At 40.5% G+C, this 18,625-nt stretch overlaps 1 protein-coding gene across 1 annotated transcript in view; it reads left to right on the top strand.

Moving 5' to 3' along the window:
- CEP152 (centrosomal protein 152) overlaps nt 1-18,625 on the top strand; it is a 29,294-nt gene that overhangs the window by 1,053 nt on the left and 9,616 nt on the right. The window contains exons 2-18 of the mRNA XM_081337159.1: nt 1,047-1,160; nt 3,136-3,227; nt 3,415-3,484; nt 4,364-4,693; nt 5,568-5,724; nt 6,511-6,651; nt 7,587-7,726; nt 8,835-9,035; nt 9,470-9,617; nt 10,583-10,674; nt 10,872-11,032; nt 12,253-12,445; nt 14,750-14,857; nt 15,757-15,887; nt 17,200-17,328; nt 17,440-17,575; nt 18,092-18,271. Coding sequence (XP_081193285.1) covers nt 1,074-1,160; nt 3,136-3,227; nt 3,415-3,484; nt 4,364-4,693; nt 5,568-5,724; nt 6,511-6,651; nt 7,587-7,726; nt 8,835-9,035; nt 9,470-9,617; nt 10,583-10,674; nt 10,872-11,032; nt 12,253-12,445; nt 14,750-14,857; nt 15,757-15,887; nt 17,200-17,328; nt 17,440-17,575; nt 18,092-18,271 — 2,496 coding nt within the window. The 5' untranslated portion in view covers nt 1,047-1,073. The remainder of the gene's footprint in view (nt 1-1,046; nt 1,161-3,135; nt 3,228-3,414; nt 3,485-4,363; nt 4,694-5,567; nt 5,725-6,510; nt 6,652-7,586; nt 7,727-8,834; nt 9,036-9,469; nt 9,618-10,582; nt 10,675-10,871; nt 11,033-12,252; nt 12,446-14,749; nt 14,858-15,756; nt 15,888-17,199; nt 17,329-17,439; nt 17,576-18,091; nt 18,272-18,625) is intronic.

Here is an 18,625-nt window from a genome sequence, read left to right on the forward strand (position 1 = left end):
AATGCCGCTTGGGGTGTGTGTGAAAGCCCTAATAAGCAGGCATATACATAGAATGAAGGCTACTGCTAAGCTTGTAAGCCGCCCTGAGTCTTCGGAGAAGGGCGGGATATAAATGGAATTTAAAAAAAAATAAAAAAAATTGTGATTTTTTTTTTCCCCCTCCCTCCAGTTCTTTCTCTTCTGTTCCCTGTTGTGGTTTATTATGGTTGATTGTGCAGTCAGCCAAATCACAGCTGCCAGTTCTTTGCCTGGTGTTGGCCTTCATTGGCATGACGTTCTTCTCGAGAACCTAGGACGTCATAATGTAGCTGCGTGGTATATGTGCAGATCCAAGCTGCGATCTTTTGTAATTGACAGATTAAATTTTTTTTATCAATTATTTATATAATAATTTAATTAAAGCCAGTATATAATAATTAATTTTACCATAGTTCTAATCCACCCCAATTCCTAAGGATTCTAGATGGGTGTCCAACATCTAAGAAAAAGCCAAAATCCGCATAATAAGAAATAGCCGCTGCTATGAGTTAAAATAGGCTGCTGTTATTGTTCTCAAGCTGCATCTGAAGGAGATCCACGGAACTGAGTTTGTTTGGCAGCTTTCTTGATTTAATTTTACAAGATTCTAGTTTTTAGCCTCTTCTGTGCATCCTAAGTAAACCAGAAGGATTCAGTTAACTTTCTGCATCTTGATACAAGAAATTATTTGTATTTTATTTCACAAATAAGGTAATAACGCAATCCACTTTTAATCCACTAAAACTGGTTATTGATATATAACTAAGGGATCTATGAATTGGGAGGGGACAATCTTTGATATAGCTCCTGTTTTTGAACAAGTGTGACGTTCAAAAACACCTATATCTGCCTGCACAAAGTTCCCTGAAAATCAACAACTCGGTGATTAAAAGTTATAGGAAACAAAATAAGAGTTACAAAATAATTGTGGACTGAAATGTACATTGGATTTGGCATTCTTTTACCAAAGCCTTACTTATAGGGTTAATTAATTGTACATGGAATTTTAAAATAGCTATTTTTCCCAGGTGGCCCAAAAAAACAACTTGTGAACGATGTCGCTGGATTTTGACAGTGCAGCTTTACAGATGCAACATGAAGAGGACGAATATGATCAAGAGGATTATGCTAGGGAGCAAGAGGTAAAAATTACCTGTTGGCAAAACGTTAATGGTTTTAGCTTCCTTCTCCCCTATTTTTTCATTAAAGCTATTGTCTTGGAAAGATATGTTTCCGTGATGTCATAATCTGCTTGAATTTACTCTGGTTTCTCATGATGTCAGCCTTATTGGAACTGCTCCTTTAAAAAAGCTTGCCCATTGCTTCTGACTAAAGCTGTACACCTCCAGGTTATCTGCTGCTGTTGTAACAAACTCTGAATTATGCCTCTTGTCTGGAGTATTTAATAATGTGGGTAGTAAGGAAACACTGTATGGTGTTTTATGCAGTAGTTCAGTATGTGTGTTTGATAAGTTTTAATTTTATTCTGTGAAAGCTAGGGCTGGCGGGGAAATGTCTATTGTTAAGCATTTTACTGCATCTTCCTCTTAGAATTTTATATTTTTGGTACAGGATATCAGAAAAATTAATATATCACAGAAATCCCTGTAGATACGTTTTATTTTAGCAAAGCTGTTTGAATAGATTTGGTCCCAGAGAATTATGGAGTGGTATCTTAGCTGATGTAGTTGGCATAAAGTTGATTTTTTTTCTTCTTACTTCATTATAATTAGCGTATAAATAAAAGTAAAAGCTAATAAAGATAGGACTTTATTTTAGATGTTTCCCTCATGGTGCTGAGGCTAATTGTGTAGTGTGCAATAAGATTTATTTGAAAGTAATTAGAAAAGTCAGTGATTTTCCTGCGTGTTTGAAGTTTATTGGCGGTCAAAGGCCAGTGCTTAAAAATGCAGTGAACTCCATTAATTGCAGTTGTCTCACAATGCCTGAGCTAAGTAGTGTTTTGGTGTGAAGCGGGGTCAGTACTACTGCGGAAGGGAAAGCTCATACGAAAGAATTAAGATTGGCTTACCCTACTGTTCCTGATTGCATCTGAGACTGAAATAGTTGATCAGAGGTACACTCAATTGCATATCCTGGCTCGTAGCAATATCACTTGGACTTATATACCGCTTCATAGTGGTTTACAGCCCTCTCTAAGCGGTTTACAAGGGACGCGGTGGCTCAGTGGGTTAGGACGCTGAACTTGTCGATCGGAAGGTCGGCAGTTTGGCGGGTCGAATCCCGAGTGCCGCGTAGCAGAGTGAGCGCCTGTTACTCGTCCCAGCTTCTGCCCACCTAGCAGTTCGAAAGCACGTAAAAAATGCAAGTAGAAAAATAGGGACCACTACGGTGGGAAGGTAACAGCGTTCCGTGCTAGTCATGCCGGCCACATGACCACGGAGACATCCTCGGACAAGACAAGCGCTGGCTCTTCGGCTATGAAACGGAGATGAGCACCGGCCCCTAGAGTCGGAAACGACTAGCACGCATGTGCGGGGGAACCTTTACCTTTACCTTTACCTAAGCGGTTTACAGAGCCGGCCTATTGCTCCCAACAATCTGGGTCCTCACTGTACCGACCTCAAAAGGACGGAGGTCTGACTCAATCTTGAGTTCAGTCAGGCTTGAACTCCAGGCTGTGGCCAGAGTTAACCTGCAATACTGCATTCTAACCACTGTGCCACCAGAGTTCTTTAAAATATCTCTGGTAGTAGGTATGTCACGTTGAGCAAGCTGATCAAAATATAGTTCTCGAAGCTGGATCTCCTGGGAAGAAATAGCAAACTGGAAATGGATCCACTGTTTGAATTATTGATTAAAACACAGTTCTCAAAGCTGCATGTCTGCTAGTTGTGCAAGTAGCCAGCTTTCGTAAATGTCTTTGTACAACGACTCTTAAGTTCCCTAATTTCCTTCCTTGCTTGAGTTATTTGTGCTCTCTAAGAAACACTTGTGGCTGAACAGACAAATAGCAACCGTTAGACTGACTTTGTAGCTACATCGTTAAGATTTTTAATGCAAATTCCCCTGGTATTAAAGTCTAGAGAGTAGACGAGGTATGTTTCAGTACTAGATTATTTGCCTTTTATTCCCATATTTATGTTTTGCTTTCAGCTACAACAGCTATTGACGGACCTTCCTCATGACATGCTAGAAGACAGCGGAGATCAGCTTTCTGAATACAGTGCTCCTGAAGAACACGAGCAGTAAGAATCTCGTCCCTTCCCCCTCCTTGCTCTGAAAAATGTTGAAATGACAAAAAGTGCATTCAAGTGGTGTGCACCTTATCTTCTGAGAGCTAACAGGGGAAATGTAGTTACCCTGTGTATGCCGCATCATGGTGAGACTATACAAATGAATGGGTTTCTAAACCTCCCTGTCTTTTCTGCACAGAGTGCATGAACCCTGGGACCAAGATGCTGCCCAATGGAATGATCACCCAGTTGCAACAAACCCACCAAGTGTGAGTTTAATTTGAATGGCAAGATTTCCCAACTCATTCAAAATGAATGTTAAAATATTGTTCTGTCTGATTGGTTAGAAGCTGAATATGGCGCATCTATCTGTCTTTCTGTCTGTCTGTCTGTCTATCTATCTATCTATCTATCTATCTATCTATCTATATCATTTCATCAGTTATTCATATCTATATATATCTTTGTATCTATCACCCATCAATATCTTTCTATCTGTCTATCTCTCCTCCTGTCCTGTCCTGTTTGTCTACGTAACCTTTAACAGGGTGAAATGGTGCATTGTGGGGCAACAGACTTTGAAGCAAAGTCCCTCAGCTGGGCTAACTTACAGAATGCATCCAAAATCCGGGACCCAGGGCTCTCATAGAATTGAAATTTGGCCAATTTTATAAAACATTTCCTATGCTAGATAGCCCAACACTGGCTATTCCCAAAGAAGATACATATCTCAATGTAGCCCGACTTTTTCCAGTAAAGGCAGTACATTAGAAGCTCTGTCACTGCTGAAGCCATGGAGGAATCTGTTAAGTTTCTGAAATGATAGATAATAATATTCTTGGTTCTTTTTGATGTTGCACCGGAGAGCTTTTATGCTGGTTGCTATCCTGGCAATTACAGAATAACAGTGCTGGAAGGGGCCTTGGAGGTCTTCTAGTCCAACCCTCTGCTCAACTATGCTCGGAGTATTCTTCAATGGAAGGATCATTTAATAAATGAGTAAATTTAACATTTTACTAGTTCCTGTTCCCTAACCTCAGCGTGTTCCTTGTCTTATTCCCACGACTAGTGTGTTAACACTAGTCACATTTCCTAACTGAGATAGGGAGAGTTGTCCACTAGTAATCACTAAAATTGTTTATTCTCAGGATTATGGGCAGGAGCAGAATGTGTTTGTCGACCGCTTTGTGTATGACCAAGGAAACATCCCAAGTGAAATGCGTGCGAGCGACTGGCCTTTCCATCACCATGAGGCTGAAGATAAAAGCTTGTTGGAGATCTCTGGCAGGACCAGTGAAAATGGATCTGAAGGTGTCTATTTTGGAGATGACTACAAAGCAGCCAGCCATTACCCACAAAACGGGGTATATGATCTGCCGCCCAATTTTCGAGCCTTCACAAACGGCCACCAGCAAGACTTCAGTAACCAGCATGGCCTTGTGACAAACTTTGTTGATTCTCCGCAGGAACCCTTGAAGGTATGTCTGTGGGTGACACTTGGTTATTTTGTTGTGTCCCCGTTTTCCTATTGTAGCAACTAGTTACATTCTAGAACGAAACTAAAATGGACTTTCAACTTATGCATTGTCCGCTCATGACTTTTGAATACAAAAATTAGGGCTTGTTTGAGAAAGAACGCATCCTGATGTAGCGTGGGTAGGGCCTGAGGCCCTGGTTTGTTGTTCCTGTGGACACCCCAGTAGTGATTACTAGGTTCTTTGCCTCGGATTTTTTTTTTTGTAATTTAAAAAAAATATCTAATTTTAAAAATGGGAAACTGACATGCTGCAGCTTTTGGCATCACGCTCACCTCCAAGAATGATTGTAGGCCCCAGCGGGCTTCTTAAATTTTTTAAAATAAAAATCTCTGATTTTAGTAGAGGTAATATCCCGGGACACTGCCACTGTCATAAATATGAGTCAGTTGCCAAGCATCTGAATGTTGGTCACATGACAGTGGGGATGCTGCAATGGTCGTAAGTGTGAAAAACGGGTTTTTCCCAGTGCTGTTGTAACTTTTAACAGTCACTAAACAAACGGTTGTGAGTTGAGGACTACCTGTAGTTTGCCTTGTACGCAGAAAAACATTTCCATTTTCTGTAAAGAACGACCTGTGAATCACTTGGGCGACCTATTAGCTATATTTCTAATTATCTGTTTTTACTATGGACGTTTGTGAAGAAAAATGTATGTGGTCGCCAAGAGCTGATATTGACAGTCATTTGACATGAGATGGGCGGCAATTAAATTTCATAAATAGAATAGATAAATGGCACACGATTGATCTATCGGCACTTTATAATCAAAACTACGCAAGTACGTAGCACTTAAACATTATTTGTGTTGTTAAAGTTGCAGTATGGTGGTTCGGAAACCAACAGCCAGTCTTTAGACCCATACAAAGTTGTGTATAAGCCCTACCAGAAGAATGCTCAAACAGCAGCCCCTATTTCATCAGAGGCAGCAGCATTTGAAGAAATGCAACAAGAATTTCTAGGTACTGGAGAAAGTAAGTATATGCTTTTCATTATACGTGTTGATGCTAGAAACCTAGTAGTAGTTGTTGTTGTTGAATCAGGTAATTGGTACGAAGGTTTTCATCTCTTCTTTTGTGAGCTTGAGGGACACGGTGGCTCAGTGGGTTGGGACGCTGAGCTTGTCAGGTCGGCAGTTTGGCGGGTCGAATCCCGAGTGCCGTGTAACAGAGTGAGCGCCTGTTACTCGTCCCAGCTTCTGCCAACCTAGCAGTTTGAAAGCACATAAAAATGCAAGTAGAAAAATAGGGACCACTACGGTGGGAAGGTAACAGCGTTCTGTGCGCCTTTGGCGTCTAGTCATGCTGGCCACATGACCATGGAGACATCCTCGGACAAGCGCTGGCTCTTCGGCTTTGAAACGGAGATGAGCACCGGCCCCTAGAGTCGGAAACAACTAGCACACATGTGCTGTGCGGGGGAACCTTTACCTTTTACCTTTGTGAGCTTGGCAAAGAGCTTCTCTTAAGAAAGACCTGGCAAGCCTGTTTCTTCAAGCACGCAAATTGCCAGCAACTTAATAATGCTTTGAGTCTCTAACCTGGAATAAATAACTGCCTTTCTCACCTGCTGCTGCTTAAGTAAACCGCAGTGCCTGATTTAAAAGAGGTATCTCCAGAAGCAAAGTTTGTCCAACAAGACTTATGTACTTCTGTCGAGAAGAAATTCTTGGCCTGGGGGATTTCATTGAATTGTGTATCTGGTTGAGGAAATCCCGTGTGTTTTATGCCTGACGTGTGGAAACCTGGTGTGAGTTGCAGGTGCTTCAGAGAACATGAAGATTCTTCAGCTTCAGGTTCTCAATAAAGCCAAAGAGAGAACTTTAGGAGAACTTAATAGCCAGCTGGAAGAAAGAGCACAGCAGATTAGGTACCTGTCCCATCAGCTTGCAATTATGAAAGGTACGTATGCCTTAAAGAGGAGACTGCAGAAGTATACTTGGGCCGTTTCAACTTCTTACCATACGATGTAATAACAGGGTAACAGTGGGAAGGCACCTTTTAATCCAGGGGTGTCAAACTTGTGTCACATGACGTGTCATGATGTATCACGACTTTTTTTCCCCCCTTGCTGAAGCTGGGGTGGGCACAGGTTCCTCGTGATGTGCAGTTTGACACCCCTGTTCTAGTCAAGCAGGAGACCCTAATCCAGAACTGATGCAGGAGGCTTCCTGTTTCCTTCACTTATTTTGTTAAAATTAAACTCACTTATTAGCTGCTTTTATTAACTTTAAACCCACTTTCTCGTTGATTGATGAGAAACCATGTTTGAAATGTAGCAAAGCTTGTGAGAAATAAGTAAACCCTTCTTCCTGATTATGCTAAATTTAAGACAGGCGGTTGCACGGTCGGTTTTTTTTTTTAAAAAAAATATCAATGCATAACAGGATACCCCAGCCCACCCCAATGACTGAATGTGCTACTTTGTATGATCTACAATGCGGTAACCTCTGGTGATTTGGGAGAATTGCCTCCTAAAAGTGAGTGACTAAATCTTGTAGCGCCTGCTTGCTTGAGTACAGACACCCTTTTTGATTAAAGATGCTAGCTTGTTTGTTAAAAGTGGAACATTTCTTCAAACATCATTCACTAACTGTTTTGGGTAATAAATAATGTTTTCTTAAATGCCATAAATTTGAGACTTATGAATTTATGAATAATGAATTTTGAAAAAGTTGCAAATTTGAATTCTGGAAAAGGTGCAAATTTGTGTTTTGTTCCCACACATGTATTTTACACTTTTCTATTTTGGGGGGGGGGGTGTTTCTGAAAAGGGTGTGCTGCAGATGTTAAAAAGTAACTGCACAGTGACGTCAATGTTTTTTTCTTTTTTAAAGATGAAAAGGAGGGCATGTATCTTAGTCTCCAAGAAAGTCAAAAACTCTACCAAAATAGCAAGGAAAGGGAAGTTCAGCTTGAAGGCCAAATAAAAGCTCTTGAACGTCAAATTCAGACTCTGACTGCTAATGAGGAACAGGTAGTATAAATATTACACTTTCGCAGTTACTAAGTGTAATGCATATGATCATATAAGGGATCTGAAACTGCTAAAAAAATTCATTGAGGACGTACACAAGACAGTAAAAACTCAAAAATGTTAGATGCACTTATAATGAGCATCATCCCTGAAGAAAACCAAAGAGAGTATATATTCTGTCTTCTGAAAAGCTGAACATGGAGATGAAATTATTGGAAATTGGAAGAGCAACGTGTATTGAGCTAAGATATGTGGTTTGTTTGATTTTGGCTCAGCATGTTGTAGAAACCCAGCTGTTTTGGTTGGTAAGCCATTATTTTTATCTTAGAATGTTGCCCGGGCAGCAAATCATGCTTAAACCATAAGATGCATGACAGGTGAATTTAACTCTATTCAAACTTTGATGCTGCAACAATGTAGTGGAGCTTGACCTACAGCCAAATTGGAGTAAAGACAATACAGATAGCCCTCGCTTACTGACTGCTTTGTTTAACAACCATTCAAAGTTATCACGATATGAAAAAAAATATTGCTGGCTGAGGCCGTGTTGTTAGACATTGTTTTTCCTTTTCGTCCTGTTTCCCAGTCTGCTGGAAAAGGAGTTTGTCGCTAATATATTTATCATAGCGTAGTTCTACTAATATAATCTTTATATTGATTGTACATTTGAGAGTTTGCGTGCATTATGTTAGAGACAACTGCGTTGCCATTTTGAATTAAATCCCATATCTTTTTGAGCCATGGTGGCACAGAGCTTAGGATATGCAGCATTGCAGGCTAACTTACTGCTCACTCACTGCCAGGAGTTCGATCCTGACCAGCTCAAGGTTGACTCAGCCTTTCATACAGAGAGGGCTGTAAAGCACTGTGAAGTGGTGGATAAATCTAAATACTATTGCTATGAAAACATTCCCATTACCAGCAGTTCAATCCTGATGGGGCTCAAGGTTGACTCATCCTTCCATCCTTCCGAGGTTGGTAAAAATGAGGACCCAGATTGTTGGGGGCAAATATGTTGACTCTGTAAACTGCCTAGAGAGGGCTGTAAAGCATTGGGAAGCAGTATATAAGTCTAAGTGCTATTGCTATGGCTTTATTTTGTTTGCAGCTGATGAAACAATCCAAAGTTGCAGAAGTCGCCATGGAAAGCATGCAGCAGCAGCTTCTGGAACTTCGCCGTTCTGACGCTCTCCAGCGCGCAAGGGAGCAGCACGAGGCTATCGTTGCCTCACTCAAGCAGAAACTGGAAGAGCAAACTTCATCTTTGCAACAGAAACTCGACGTGAAGAATGCATCACTCCAGGAGCAGGTGAGATTCTTCTTCCTCACAAGATGAAAATACTCTTGCCAGGCATTCACCTGACAAAGTTTTCTCTGCTCAATAAGCTTCCTAGCCCCAAACCTTCATTTGCTGATACAGGCAGTCCTCAACATACAACCGTTCATTTAGGGATGGTTCAAAGTTGCAACGGCACTGAAAAAAGCGACTTGTGGCTGTTTTTCAGCCTTAACGACCGTTGTAGCATCCCCGTGGACACGTGATCAGAATTCAGAAGCTTGGCAACTGACTCATATTTATGACGGTTGTAATGTCCCGGGGTCCTGTGATCCAGCTGAACACATTTTTTTGGCTAGAAGTCGTATGTAAACATGATGGAAGTAAAAACGAATAGTAACGTTTATTGGATGAATGTGTAAGTGAACTATGCAAAGGCTTGTAAGTGGTGCTCTATCTTTTATCAGGCAGAAATGTGTTGCCACCTAAAAGACCACGTGAAGCAGCTTGAAAGAACGCTTGAAGAAAGTAAATTAGAAAAAAACGAAATGATCAATCGTCTGTCAAGAAGTCTAGAAGAAAGCCAAAATCAGTGTGCAAATTTATTACAAACAGGTGAGTAAACGCCCCCCCCCTCCAACCCTCAACTAAATTTAAATAGCCACCTTTGCAGTAGTTACCATTGTAGGATTAGTGTAATTGGTTTAACCGCAGGTCTTAAATTTTCTTAAGAGGACTAACACATTTTGTCCAACACAGCATTTCGCTTTTTTTGTGTGTTTGCTGAGAATGACACTCCAAATAGCAGCAGCTGAAAGTCTGACGCTGCTCAGGTAAGGAAAGGCAAGAATGGAGGTTTGCAGTTTCAAACTTCTGAAATTAATTTTATGAAATGAAATGAATCGGCAGGCATGAATTTCACAGGATGGTACTCAAGTACCCATATTCCCTACCAAATCCATATATATATATATATATGTGTGTGTGTGTGTGTGTATGTGTGTGTGTTATATATATTATATATATGTGTGTGTGTGTGTGTATATCTATCTATCTATCTATCTATCTATCTCTATCTATCTATCTATCTATCTATCTATCTATCTATCTATCTATCTATCTATCTATCTATCTATCTATCTGGCTAAGAAGTCGCATACAAGGCTTTTCTAAAGGACATTTAAGGTGAAAGTATATATTTAGATATCATCTTCCTTTATTTTAAATCCTCCATTCTTTCAAGGCAGCCTTGCCTGTCATAATGGGCAGCCTCAGTTTCTTTTAGCTTTCGGTGCAAAGCAAATATATTTGAGATACTTCTTCTGCCATTATTTTAATTTTAATATGGGAGATAAGCTAAAATGAAATTGTGGAATTCCAAGAGCTGGAAAGAAATAGTTCTGATGTTACTCTCTTTCCACCATATAACTGCAATATTCATATACTTTCCTTGCATTTGCTATAAGAAGAGGAACCTAGAGTACGGTTTAAATTAGTGAATGAGCGCTTTCCGTTGAGCTTGTCTTCTCTTAAATACTTTTTAGTTTTAATATTCATAAATTCATTCTGTTTCCTTCCAGGCTTAGCAACGGAGACAAATCAGCTACGTCTGCAGCTTCAGCAAGCTCATTCTGCACAGCTGTTAGGCAATGAGATGAATAAAGCTCTTCAGGTTCATATTTTTTTCTTCTTTTCATCAATATTGTAGAAATGAACTGAGGTGGACCAGTATAAAATTAAAAGTGCTGTATAAGAAATGGAGAATATAACTCTGGGAAGTAGAGGATTGTTTTATTCCATAGTGCTCAAAATAGGGATGGTGTTTATTTCCAGTTTGTCTGACTCTTAATTGAGTATCCATATTTATAGGAAGAGGTAAAGGAACTAAAAGAAGAAATTGTTCTATATGAGTCAGCCACAAAACATGGTGTGTTTCTCAACGATCCAGGTGGAAATCTGAATGTGGAATTAACAGATTCATACGTAGATTTGGGCATTAAGCAAATCAACAAGAAGACAAGATTACCGAGGTAACTACAGATTAATTAATGCCTTTGTCACCGAAAACAAAATACACGAGGGACTTTCACGTGGGATATTTCTCCATTTTCTCAGCATCTTCCAAATTGTTGCATTTGCAAATAATGTAAAATGCTGCCCGCTCCCTTTCCCGGCTAAAATCATTTTACATGGGAACTTCCACTGGACTCTCCTTCAAGAAACAAAATGGGACTCCTTTTGGTTTGCCTATTCTTTTTACAGCCTAGCTTTGGTATGTTGTATTCTCTTAAGCCCCTAGCATCCAATAGCATGCCAATTCTGGTGTTGATTTTTTAAAAAAAAAATTTATAAGCTATCTTTCGAAACTTCCCCCCAAAACACCATGGAATGAATCAACGCAGCAGTAATTTGGAGAGCTGACACAGCCTTCAACTTCAGCAATGGTGGTAATCACAACACTATGAAGAAGGCCAATTGGGGAAGGCTTTATATATTCATGCTACTACGGTAGATGGAGAGAGGGCATGATGGCTTAGTGGTTAAAGACACTGAGCTTGTCAGCTGGAAAGCTGACAGACCGAGTTAAAATAGCTGAGTGCCACACAACGGGGTCAGCTCCTGTTCCTTGCCCCACCTCCTGCCCACCTAGCAATTTGAAAGCGTGCAAATGCGAGTAGATAAATAGGCACTACTTTGGTAGGAAGGTAATGGCGTTCCGTGCACCTTGGCATACAACCGTGCTGGCCACATTACCATGGAAATTGTCTTCGGACAACGCTGGCTCCCTCAGCCAAGAAACAGAGATGAGTGCCGACTGACCAGGAAACCTTTACCTTTTAATTTAAGAATAGTACTAGATCAAAATAAGATATAACCTCCCCCATGTCCATGCTTAGTCATAGTTGGCTCGACCATAATCGTTTGGGTTCACACGAGTGAAAATCAAACAAGCCGATTATGATCTGGTTTACCTGCAAAGACATTGCTTCTGTGGACTTTTTAAAAATAAGCTAAAATTTCTAGATTCACACCGCAGACGAAAACTTATCATTGATGTCGGAGAGCCAGAGCAACTTTTGCAATTTTCTTCAGTAGGCCAATATGTTGTCTTAAATTACAGATAGATTTCAGTGTGGCTGAAAAGCTAATTATAACCATAGAATAGGTGGCTCCTAACAGCGGATTTATATGTGCAACCTTAGGAATTTTATGAAGTTCAGAATAATAACGTCCTCTCCTATCTTGACAGTTGTTCATTGACTAAAGAAACCGATAAAGGGCTTCCTAAAGATGAAATCATTTCAGAGCTGAAGGTTGAAATGCAGCGGTTATTGAACAGTAACAAATCCAAGAGGAACCGGATTTCCCGACTGCAAAATGACCTTGAAGATTGTCACAAGACTATAGAAGAACTGAAGCAGCAACAGCTGGTAAAATCAAATGTACGTGAGAGGCGTTACTTCTTTTGTATGTTAATATCTTTGATGGGAATATAATTTTCTATTTTATGAAACTGGCTGTTAGCGCCAGTAATAAAGATGACCTGTTCTCTCTCTATCGTAGTACAGAGATTAAAAAGTTTAACACTTTGTATTTTTATTCGTTGGACAAAATGCAGTGATTGTGGCCAACTTGGAACTACTAAATATTTTTCTTACCAGCCAGATTGGGTAGTATTCCTAATTTATTCAACCTAATATATATTTTTTTCCTTGTCATAGTTGCTTAGGTCAGTCACGACTGACCTTGTCTTAGTTTTCCCCAGTGATAGCTGTGATCAAAATACAAGTTTCACCACAACTTTGGAATGCATTGGGTGGACAACTTGTTTTGATAAGGAATACAGAAGAAATATTGCAGGGAATTGTGAATTAATATTTGGAGGACAGGATGTTGGCTGTTAGTGGAACAAACTGCGGCAGAAATCCCTCAAGAAAAGATTACGGTACAGAACGTGAAATCTTCCAGATGTTGCTGACTTTCAATCTCCAGAAAGCTCCCATTGTTGGCTTTGCTGAATGGGACTGCTGAGAATTTCAGTGTAAGCCACAGGTTTCTAACATCTGAGCAGAGAGACCCCCAGAAACATTAGCGATGAAACAAAATCATTGCTTTGTTTGCTGACAAAAAAAGTGAATTTGTAAGTAATTGTTTGTTTTATAAGCACTCCCTGCCAGATATCTGATGGAAGGAGACAGTGTTTACTCAGAGCTTAGAAAACTCGCTGAGAGAAACCAGCCTTACTGTAGCAAATTTGGATAGCTGTAGGAAGAAAAAAGAATGATGACAGTGGATTAGAAAGATACAGTTGAAGTAGCAAACACTCAACTGATCACGAAAGAAATAAGCATTTGGGGTTTCTCCCCCCCCCCTTGAGAAATGTGCTTTAAAAGTTAGAGGACGCTTCAGACATCCCGTTAAAACGTTTTGTGTTTCCTTGAAATTCTTCATCCTTGGCAAAGATGCCTTCTTGGGTAACTCTGATCTGCATGCAATACTAATAACCTCTATGTCGGAAGCTCCGAAGTGCTTCCGTGATGAATGGATTTGCTGGTAACATCATCATTGCTGTGGATGGGGTGGGGGATGCCCGGCTGGAGTCTCCTCTCTTGTCCCTGTGAAGTTGCCCAGCAAAGTAGTATACATTTATCTACTCGTATTTGCCTGCTTTCTAATGGTTGGGTTGGCAAGAGCTGGAGCTTGTGACGGGAACTCACCCCACCCTCCAGCAACAGTGGGTCTCAAACACGAGCCTCCCAATCGGTGGCCTAGCGTTCTAACCTCATGAGCCACCATGCTCCCTCATCTGTATGTGATGCCCTTGCTTAAAATAACAGAGTTACTTAGTGCTATAGCTTGGATGGATGGCCTAGTTGGCTAGTGTACGATATGGCTGACTATACTTGAATGCCCACAGTGGTACAAACTGTATCCATGATGTAAAGGCAGATTGACCTAGAGTGGAAAGTCAAATCAGCTTCAGAGACCCATATTTGTCTGTTGGACCATTGGATCGTTTTTGAATCTGGAGGGAAATGTAGTGAACGTTGTCTACCCATTCCTATCCTGTTTACTGTGTTTCTATGGCTCCTTTCTCCATTGCAGCAGAAAAGATGACCTTTATTGTAATTTTTTTTTACTGTGGGCGCATCTAAACATGCTATATACAACATATGTATAGACCCACACCCCTACGTATACATAACAAATAAATATTAAACACTGTCCATCTTGAATATATAACTGAAGGAGGAAGCCTGAGAGTTCACAAGGTTAATGCTGTGTGGAACGAAACTGTGACTAAATCTGGCTATAGGACAGAAAGTTGGAGGAGATTAATCTCAGGTAGCAAGACATAAAATTGCATAATCCTCCATTAACCTTGCCTTGTTCCATTGAACGCCAACTTTCTTCTGCACCAAATAGTTAAAGGAACATGTTTAACACAGCCTAAACCAGGGGTAGGCAACCGTGGCTCTTTTATGACTTGTGGACTTCAACTCCCAGAATTCCTGAGCCAGCATAGCTCACAGGAATTCTGTGAGTTGAAGTCCACGAGTCATAAAAGAGCCACGGTTGCCTACCCCTGGCCTAAACCTATCCATCTTTACCGTCTCCTACAAATTGTAGTGGGACTGTACACATTTTTTTTTGGATAGATTTTTGGTCATATAAAATGCCTTGAGGGAGAGAGCTATTTCAACTAAGAAATAACAAACATTCTCTGTACTTCTATTTTATATTAGACTAAAGGGAAAAACATGGAAAGTCCATCTGATTCCACAGAGTGTCATTCCTCCGAGCAAATGCTGAGGCTCAAAAAGGAAAACCAAGAATTGCAAAGGGAGATTGAGGTGCTTTTTTTCATGTCTAAAGTTAAAGTATCTTTAGCATCTGATTGGATAAGATGTTCCCATGCTGTGATCTGATTTGGGCGGGAAGATAAAACGAGAGCTTGTCGTAGAAAATCAGATGAACCTGTTTATGGTTAATTAATTTTCTATAAGCTAAAGAACAACAGGTGGACCATTATACACACAACATCTTCAGATGGGATGAAAACTGACAAAAAGCCGCAATTCACAAAGACAGGCTCCTAGGGGGTCTCTCACAAAAATCGTAGCATCCTCTATGCACAGCAGTGCCTGTTGGGAGAAAGGCATCCATAACAGTCCTTAACCAAGCTGAAGTTCCACCAAATGCAAGGTAGATACAGGGCTGGAAACCCACAGGTTAGCACCCTGATTCATCGGGAGCCGCAACTTGGACAAGGTTGATTTACATTATGTTGTATACCATGGTAGCAAAAAAAAAAAATCAGAAGTCTGAAGCACCTTTTATTGCTAACACCTTTTATTAAAAAACGTGAGCTATCTGTGAAGTTAAGAAGGGCCATTTTTATGCAACACACCTAGAATGAATAATGACTTGTTTTAAGAAGATTTTACACAGTACCCGAAGAGAAATCCATTTCCTAAGAAATTTGTTACAACTGCTTAATTCCTTCGTTGTAATTCTTTTTGCATCTATGGCCTAGATAGGAATCTTACGAATTTTTCTGTCCCATCTCAAGGGTCTAATAATGTTGCTCATAATAGGTCATCCTTAAAGCCAGAAAGATTAATAATTTGAGCGCAATGCCATATCAACACCCTGTATGCTGCCAAGAATAATTTGCATTGCAGCATCCTGGAAATATGTCTTAAATAATTAAAATATGAGGTCATGTGTAATACTATCTCTCTTTCATCAGAGTCATAACGCACGTATTCAGGAACTTCTGGAAGGCAAAGAACAGCTAAAAAATGCAAATCAAGACCTGTGCAATCAGATGAGGCAGATGGTTCAGGATTCTGATCGGGATAAACAAGAAGCCCTCGACAGGTGACTTGGGAGGGAAAGTTGAAGTAAACATAGAGTGGCCTTTATTGATCTTAAATTGTCTTCTGTTTTTCTGTATAAAGGAGATAAGGGAAAAACAATGGTGGTCTTTGTGGCTTAAGACTCATCTGTATTGGTAGTGTTTTTTTTGTTTTTTTTATTTTAATTCCATTTATATCCCACCCTTCTCCGAAGACTCAGGGCGGCTTACAAGCTTAGCAGTAGCCTTCATTCTATGTATATGCCTGCTTATTAGGGCTTTCACACACACACCCCAAGCGGCATTATTACAAAGTCAGCTTATTGCCCCCAACAATCTGGGTCCTCATTTTACCTACCTGGGAAGGATGGAAGGCTGAGTCAACCTTGAGCCTGGTGGGACTCGAACCTGCACTAATTGCAGGCAGCTGGTGTTACTTAAGGAGGCATCAGCCCACTGCTCCACCAAGGCTTTTGTAGATGTATCCAGACGTTATACCCAGGGATAAGAACATTTTCCTTCTAGATTCCCTCAGAGTAGCTTTTATGCTTGACAGTTCCCAAGAGATGTCACTAAGATGTTTCGGGCCCTGACCAAGTACTTAATGAAACTCTACAGTTTTATGCCTAGAACTCCCATCAGAGGAAGTCAAAAACGTGATGCTATTTCCCGTCTGGGAAGAAATGACTTAATTCATCTCTCACCAGGCTGTTGCGACGGTTGTACACGGTTGTTCAGATTCACCAAAAACTCTTCATGGGTGGGCTTCATTGGTGACAGGCACAATATTGATCTTTTTGCACTAGAACTCTTTTTGGTCTGCTGGCTCCAAGGGGACGGAAATGTTGTAATCACTAAGATTGTATTGTGCCAATCACCGTTTCTACGGTGATTGCCAATAGCTTTTTCTGGGTGCAAATCCAAAGTGCCTACAAAGCCCTCCAAGGCTTGAAATTCAGATGCTCCAGCTGGAATCAACCCATCATCCACTGTACTCTTCCTGAGAAGAAACTCTGGTGATCCCCCTTGTTCATAACTAATAGGCAATGAAGTTGCTGCTGTGTCATAGCCCTGGTCTTGTAGAATTGTTTCCCCTGGAAACTAGTTTGGCGCCATCAAATTGCTTTCTGAGAACTGGTAAGACAGAAACTCTTCTGGAGAGCTCTTGGTGGTTGACTGGACAACAGTGTCTTTAGCATAATACACTTATCTTTTATATTCTGTGTTCTTCAGATTTGGATGGATATGGCCAGTGAAGCTGCATTTACACTGTCCTAGGCCCTGGATTTATAATGCTTTTTCAAGCAATAAATTTAGTGTTTCCCTTTCCTCCAGGTGTGAAAGAACCTATCGGCAACATTATGAAGACACAAAGAAAAAGCTCCTTGAGGAGTCTGCAGGAAAACATGTTGTGGAGAAAGAAAAACTCATCCATGCCTATGAAGAGAACATTGCTCAATTAAAGTAGGAATGTATTTGAAGTTAAAATGAAACATCTGAAATAAGTTTATTCTTCATGTATGTTTCTTGACCTTCTAACTTCTTCCGTGTTGTGATTTTTACCCCCCCCTCTAGGTTGGACATTGATGACCTGAATAAAGAGATGATTGTAGTGAAAGAATGTTACCTTGCCGTCTGCAAGGAGAAAGATGAGCAGGCCGCCATTTTGAAAGCAGCATTTGAACAAGAGCAGCATCAGAGAGAGGAAAAGGTAGCGGCCCAAATAGCCTTAGTTTATTACAGAGAGACCCGTTGCAAAATAACAGGGCTAAATGAAGGTCCTGAGCAATCTTAACTCCTCCCTAATTAGAGGGATATATGATTACACACTAGGAGCCCTGGTGGTGCAGTGGCTAGAATGCAGTATTGTAGGAAAACTCTGCCCACAGCCTGGAGTTCAGTTCCGACAGGTTGATTGAGCCTTCCATCCTCCTCAGGTTGGTAAAATGAAGACCCAGATTGTTGGGGGCAATAGGATGACATTGTAAACTGCCCAGAGGGTTGTGTAAAGCACTATCTAAGCGGTATCTAAGTCTGTGCTGTTGCTAGTACCCAAACACTTCAACAGGATAAAGAAGTGCTTTTGAGTAAGAGGTAGTACGTTAGCATATGAAAAAAGAAATTTGTGCAGTCAGGGGAACTGCAAGACGCCTTCACTTTTTATCTCTTTAATCAACACGATCTCTTATCTGAATGATGCCCTAACATCTACTCTGAATGTTAACAGTTACTGGTGGAAAAGGAAGATTCTTTGAACAGACTAAGGAGCGAACTAGAAGAAACATACAAAAATTCCATGGAACTAACAAAGAACCAGTGGCAGAAGGAAAATGAAGCTGACATAAGACAGCGTCTTGACACAGAAGTGGAACTTGCCAAAAACATTTGGGAGAAAGAACAGAAAGAGGTACGCTGGAGTTTTTGCTATTACACAAGTGAGAGCCTCCAAGCGTAGTTGCACAGAGACCGGGTGGGTGGGATTATGAAGACATTCACCAGATCTTGAAGATCTTTTTCCTGGGTCTTAAAAGCATAGCAAGAAACAACTTTTTCAATGGCACAGATAATTCAGCCTCTTCTAGCATAAAATGTATATCCTTTCTGATTTTAAGGAAGCTCGGGGTTCTTTGATACTTAATTTTTGCAAGTGTTCTCTAGAAAAACACCTTAATCCATCACTGTGCAAATTCAACATCCAGCTCCTATTCTTTCTGCTTACTAGGAAAAAAGAAGAAGAAGCCAACCTTGGTTTTATTTAGGT

This window comes from Vipera berus (genome assembly GCF_964194415.1).
Source record: "Vipera berus genome assembly, chromosome: 12".
NCBI classification, from domain to species: Eukaryota; Metazoa; Chordata; class Lepidosauria; order Squamata; family Viperidae; genus Vipera; species Vipera berus.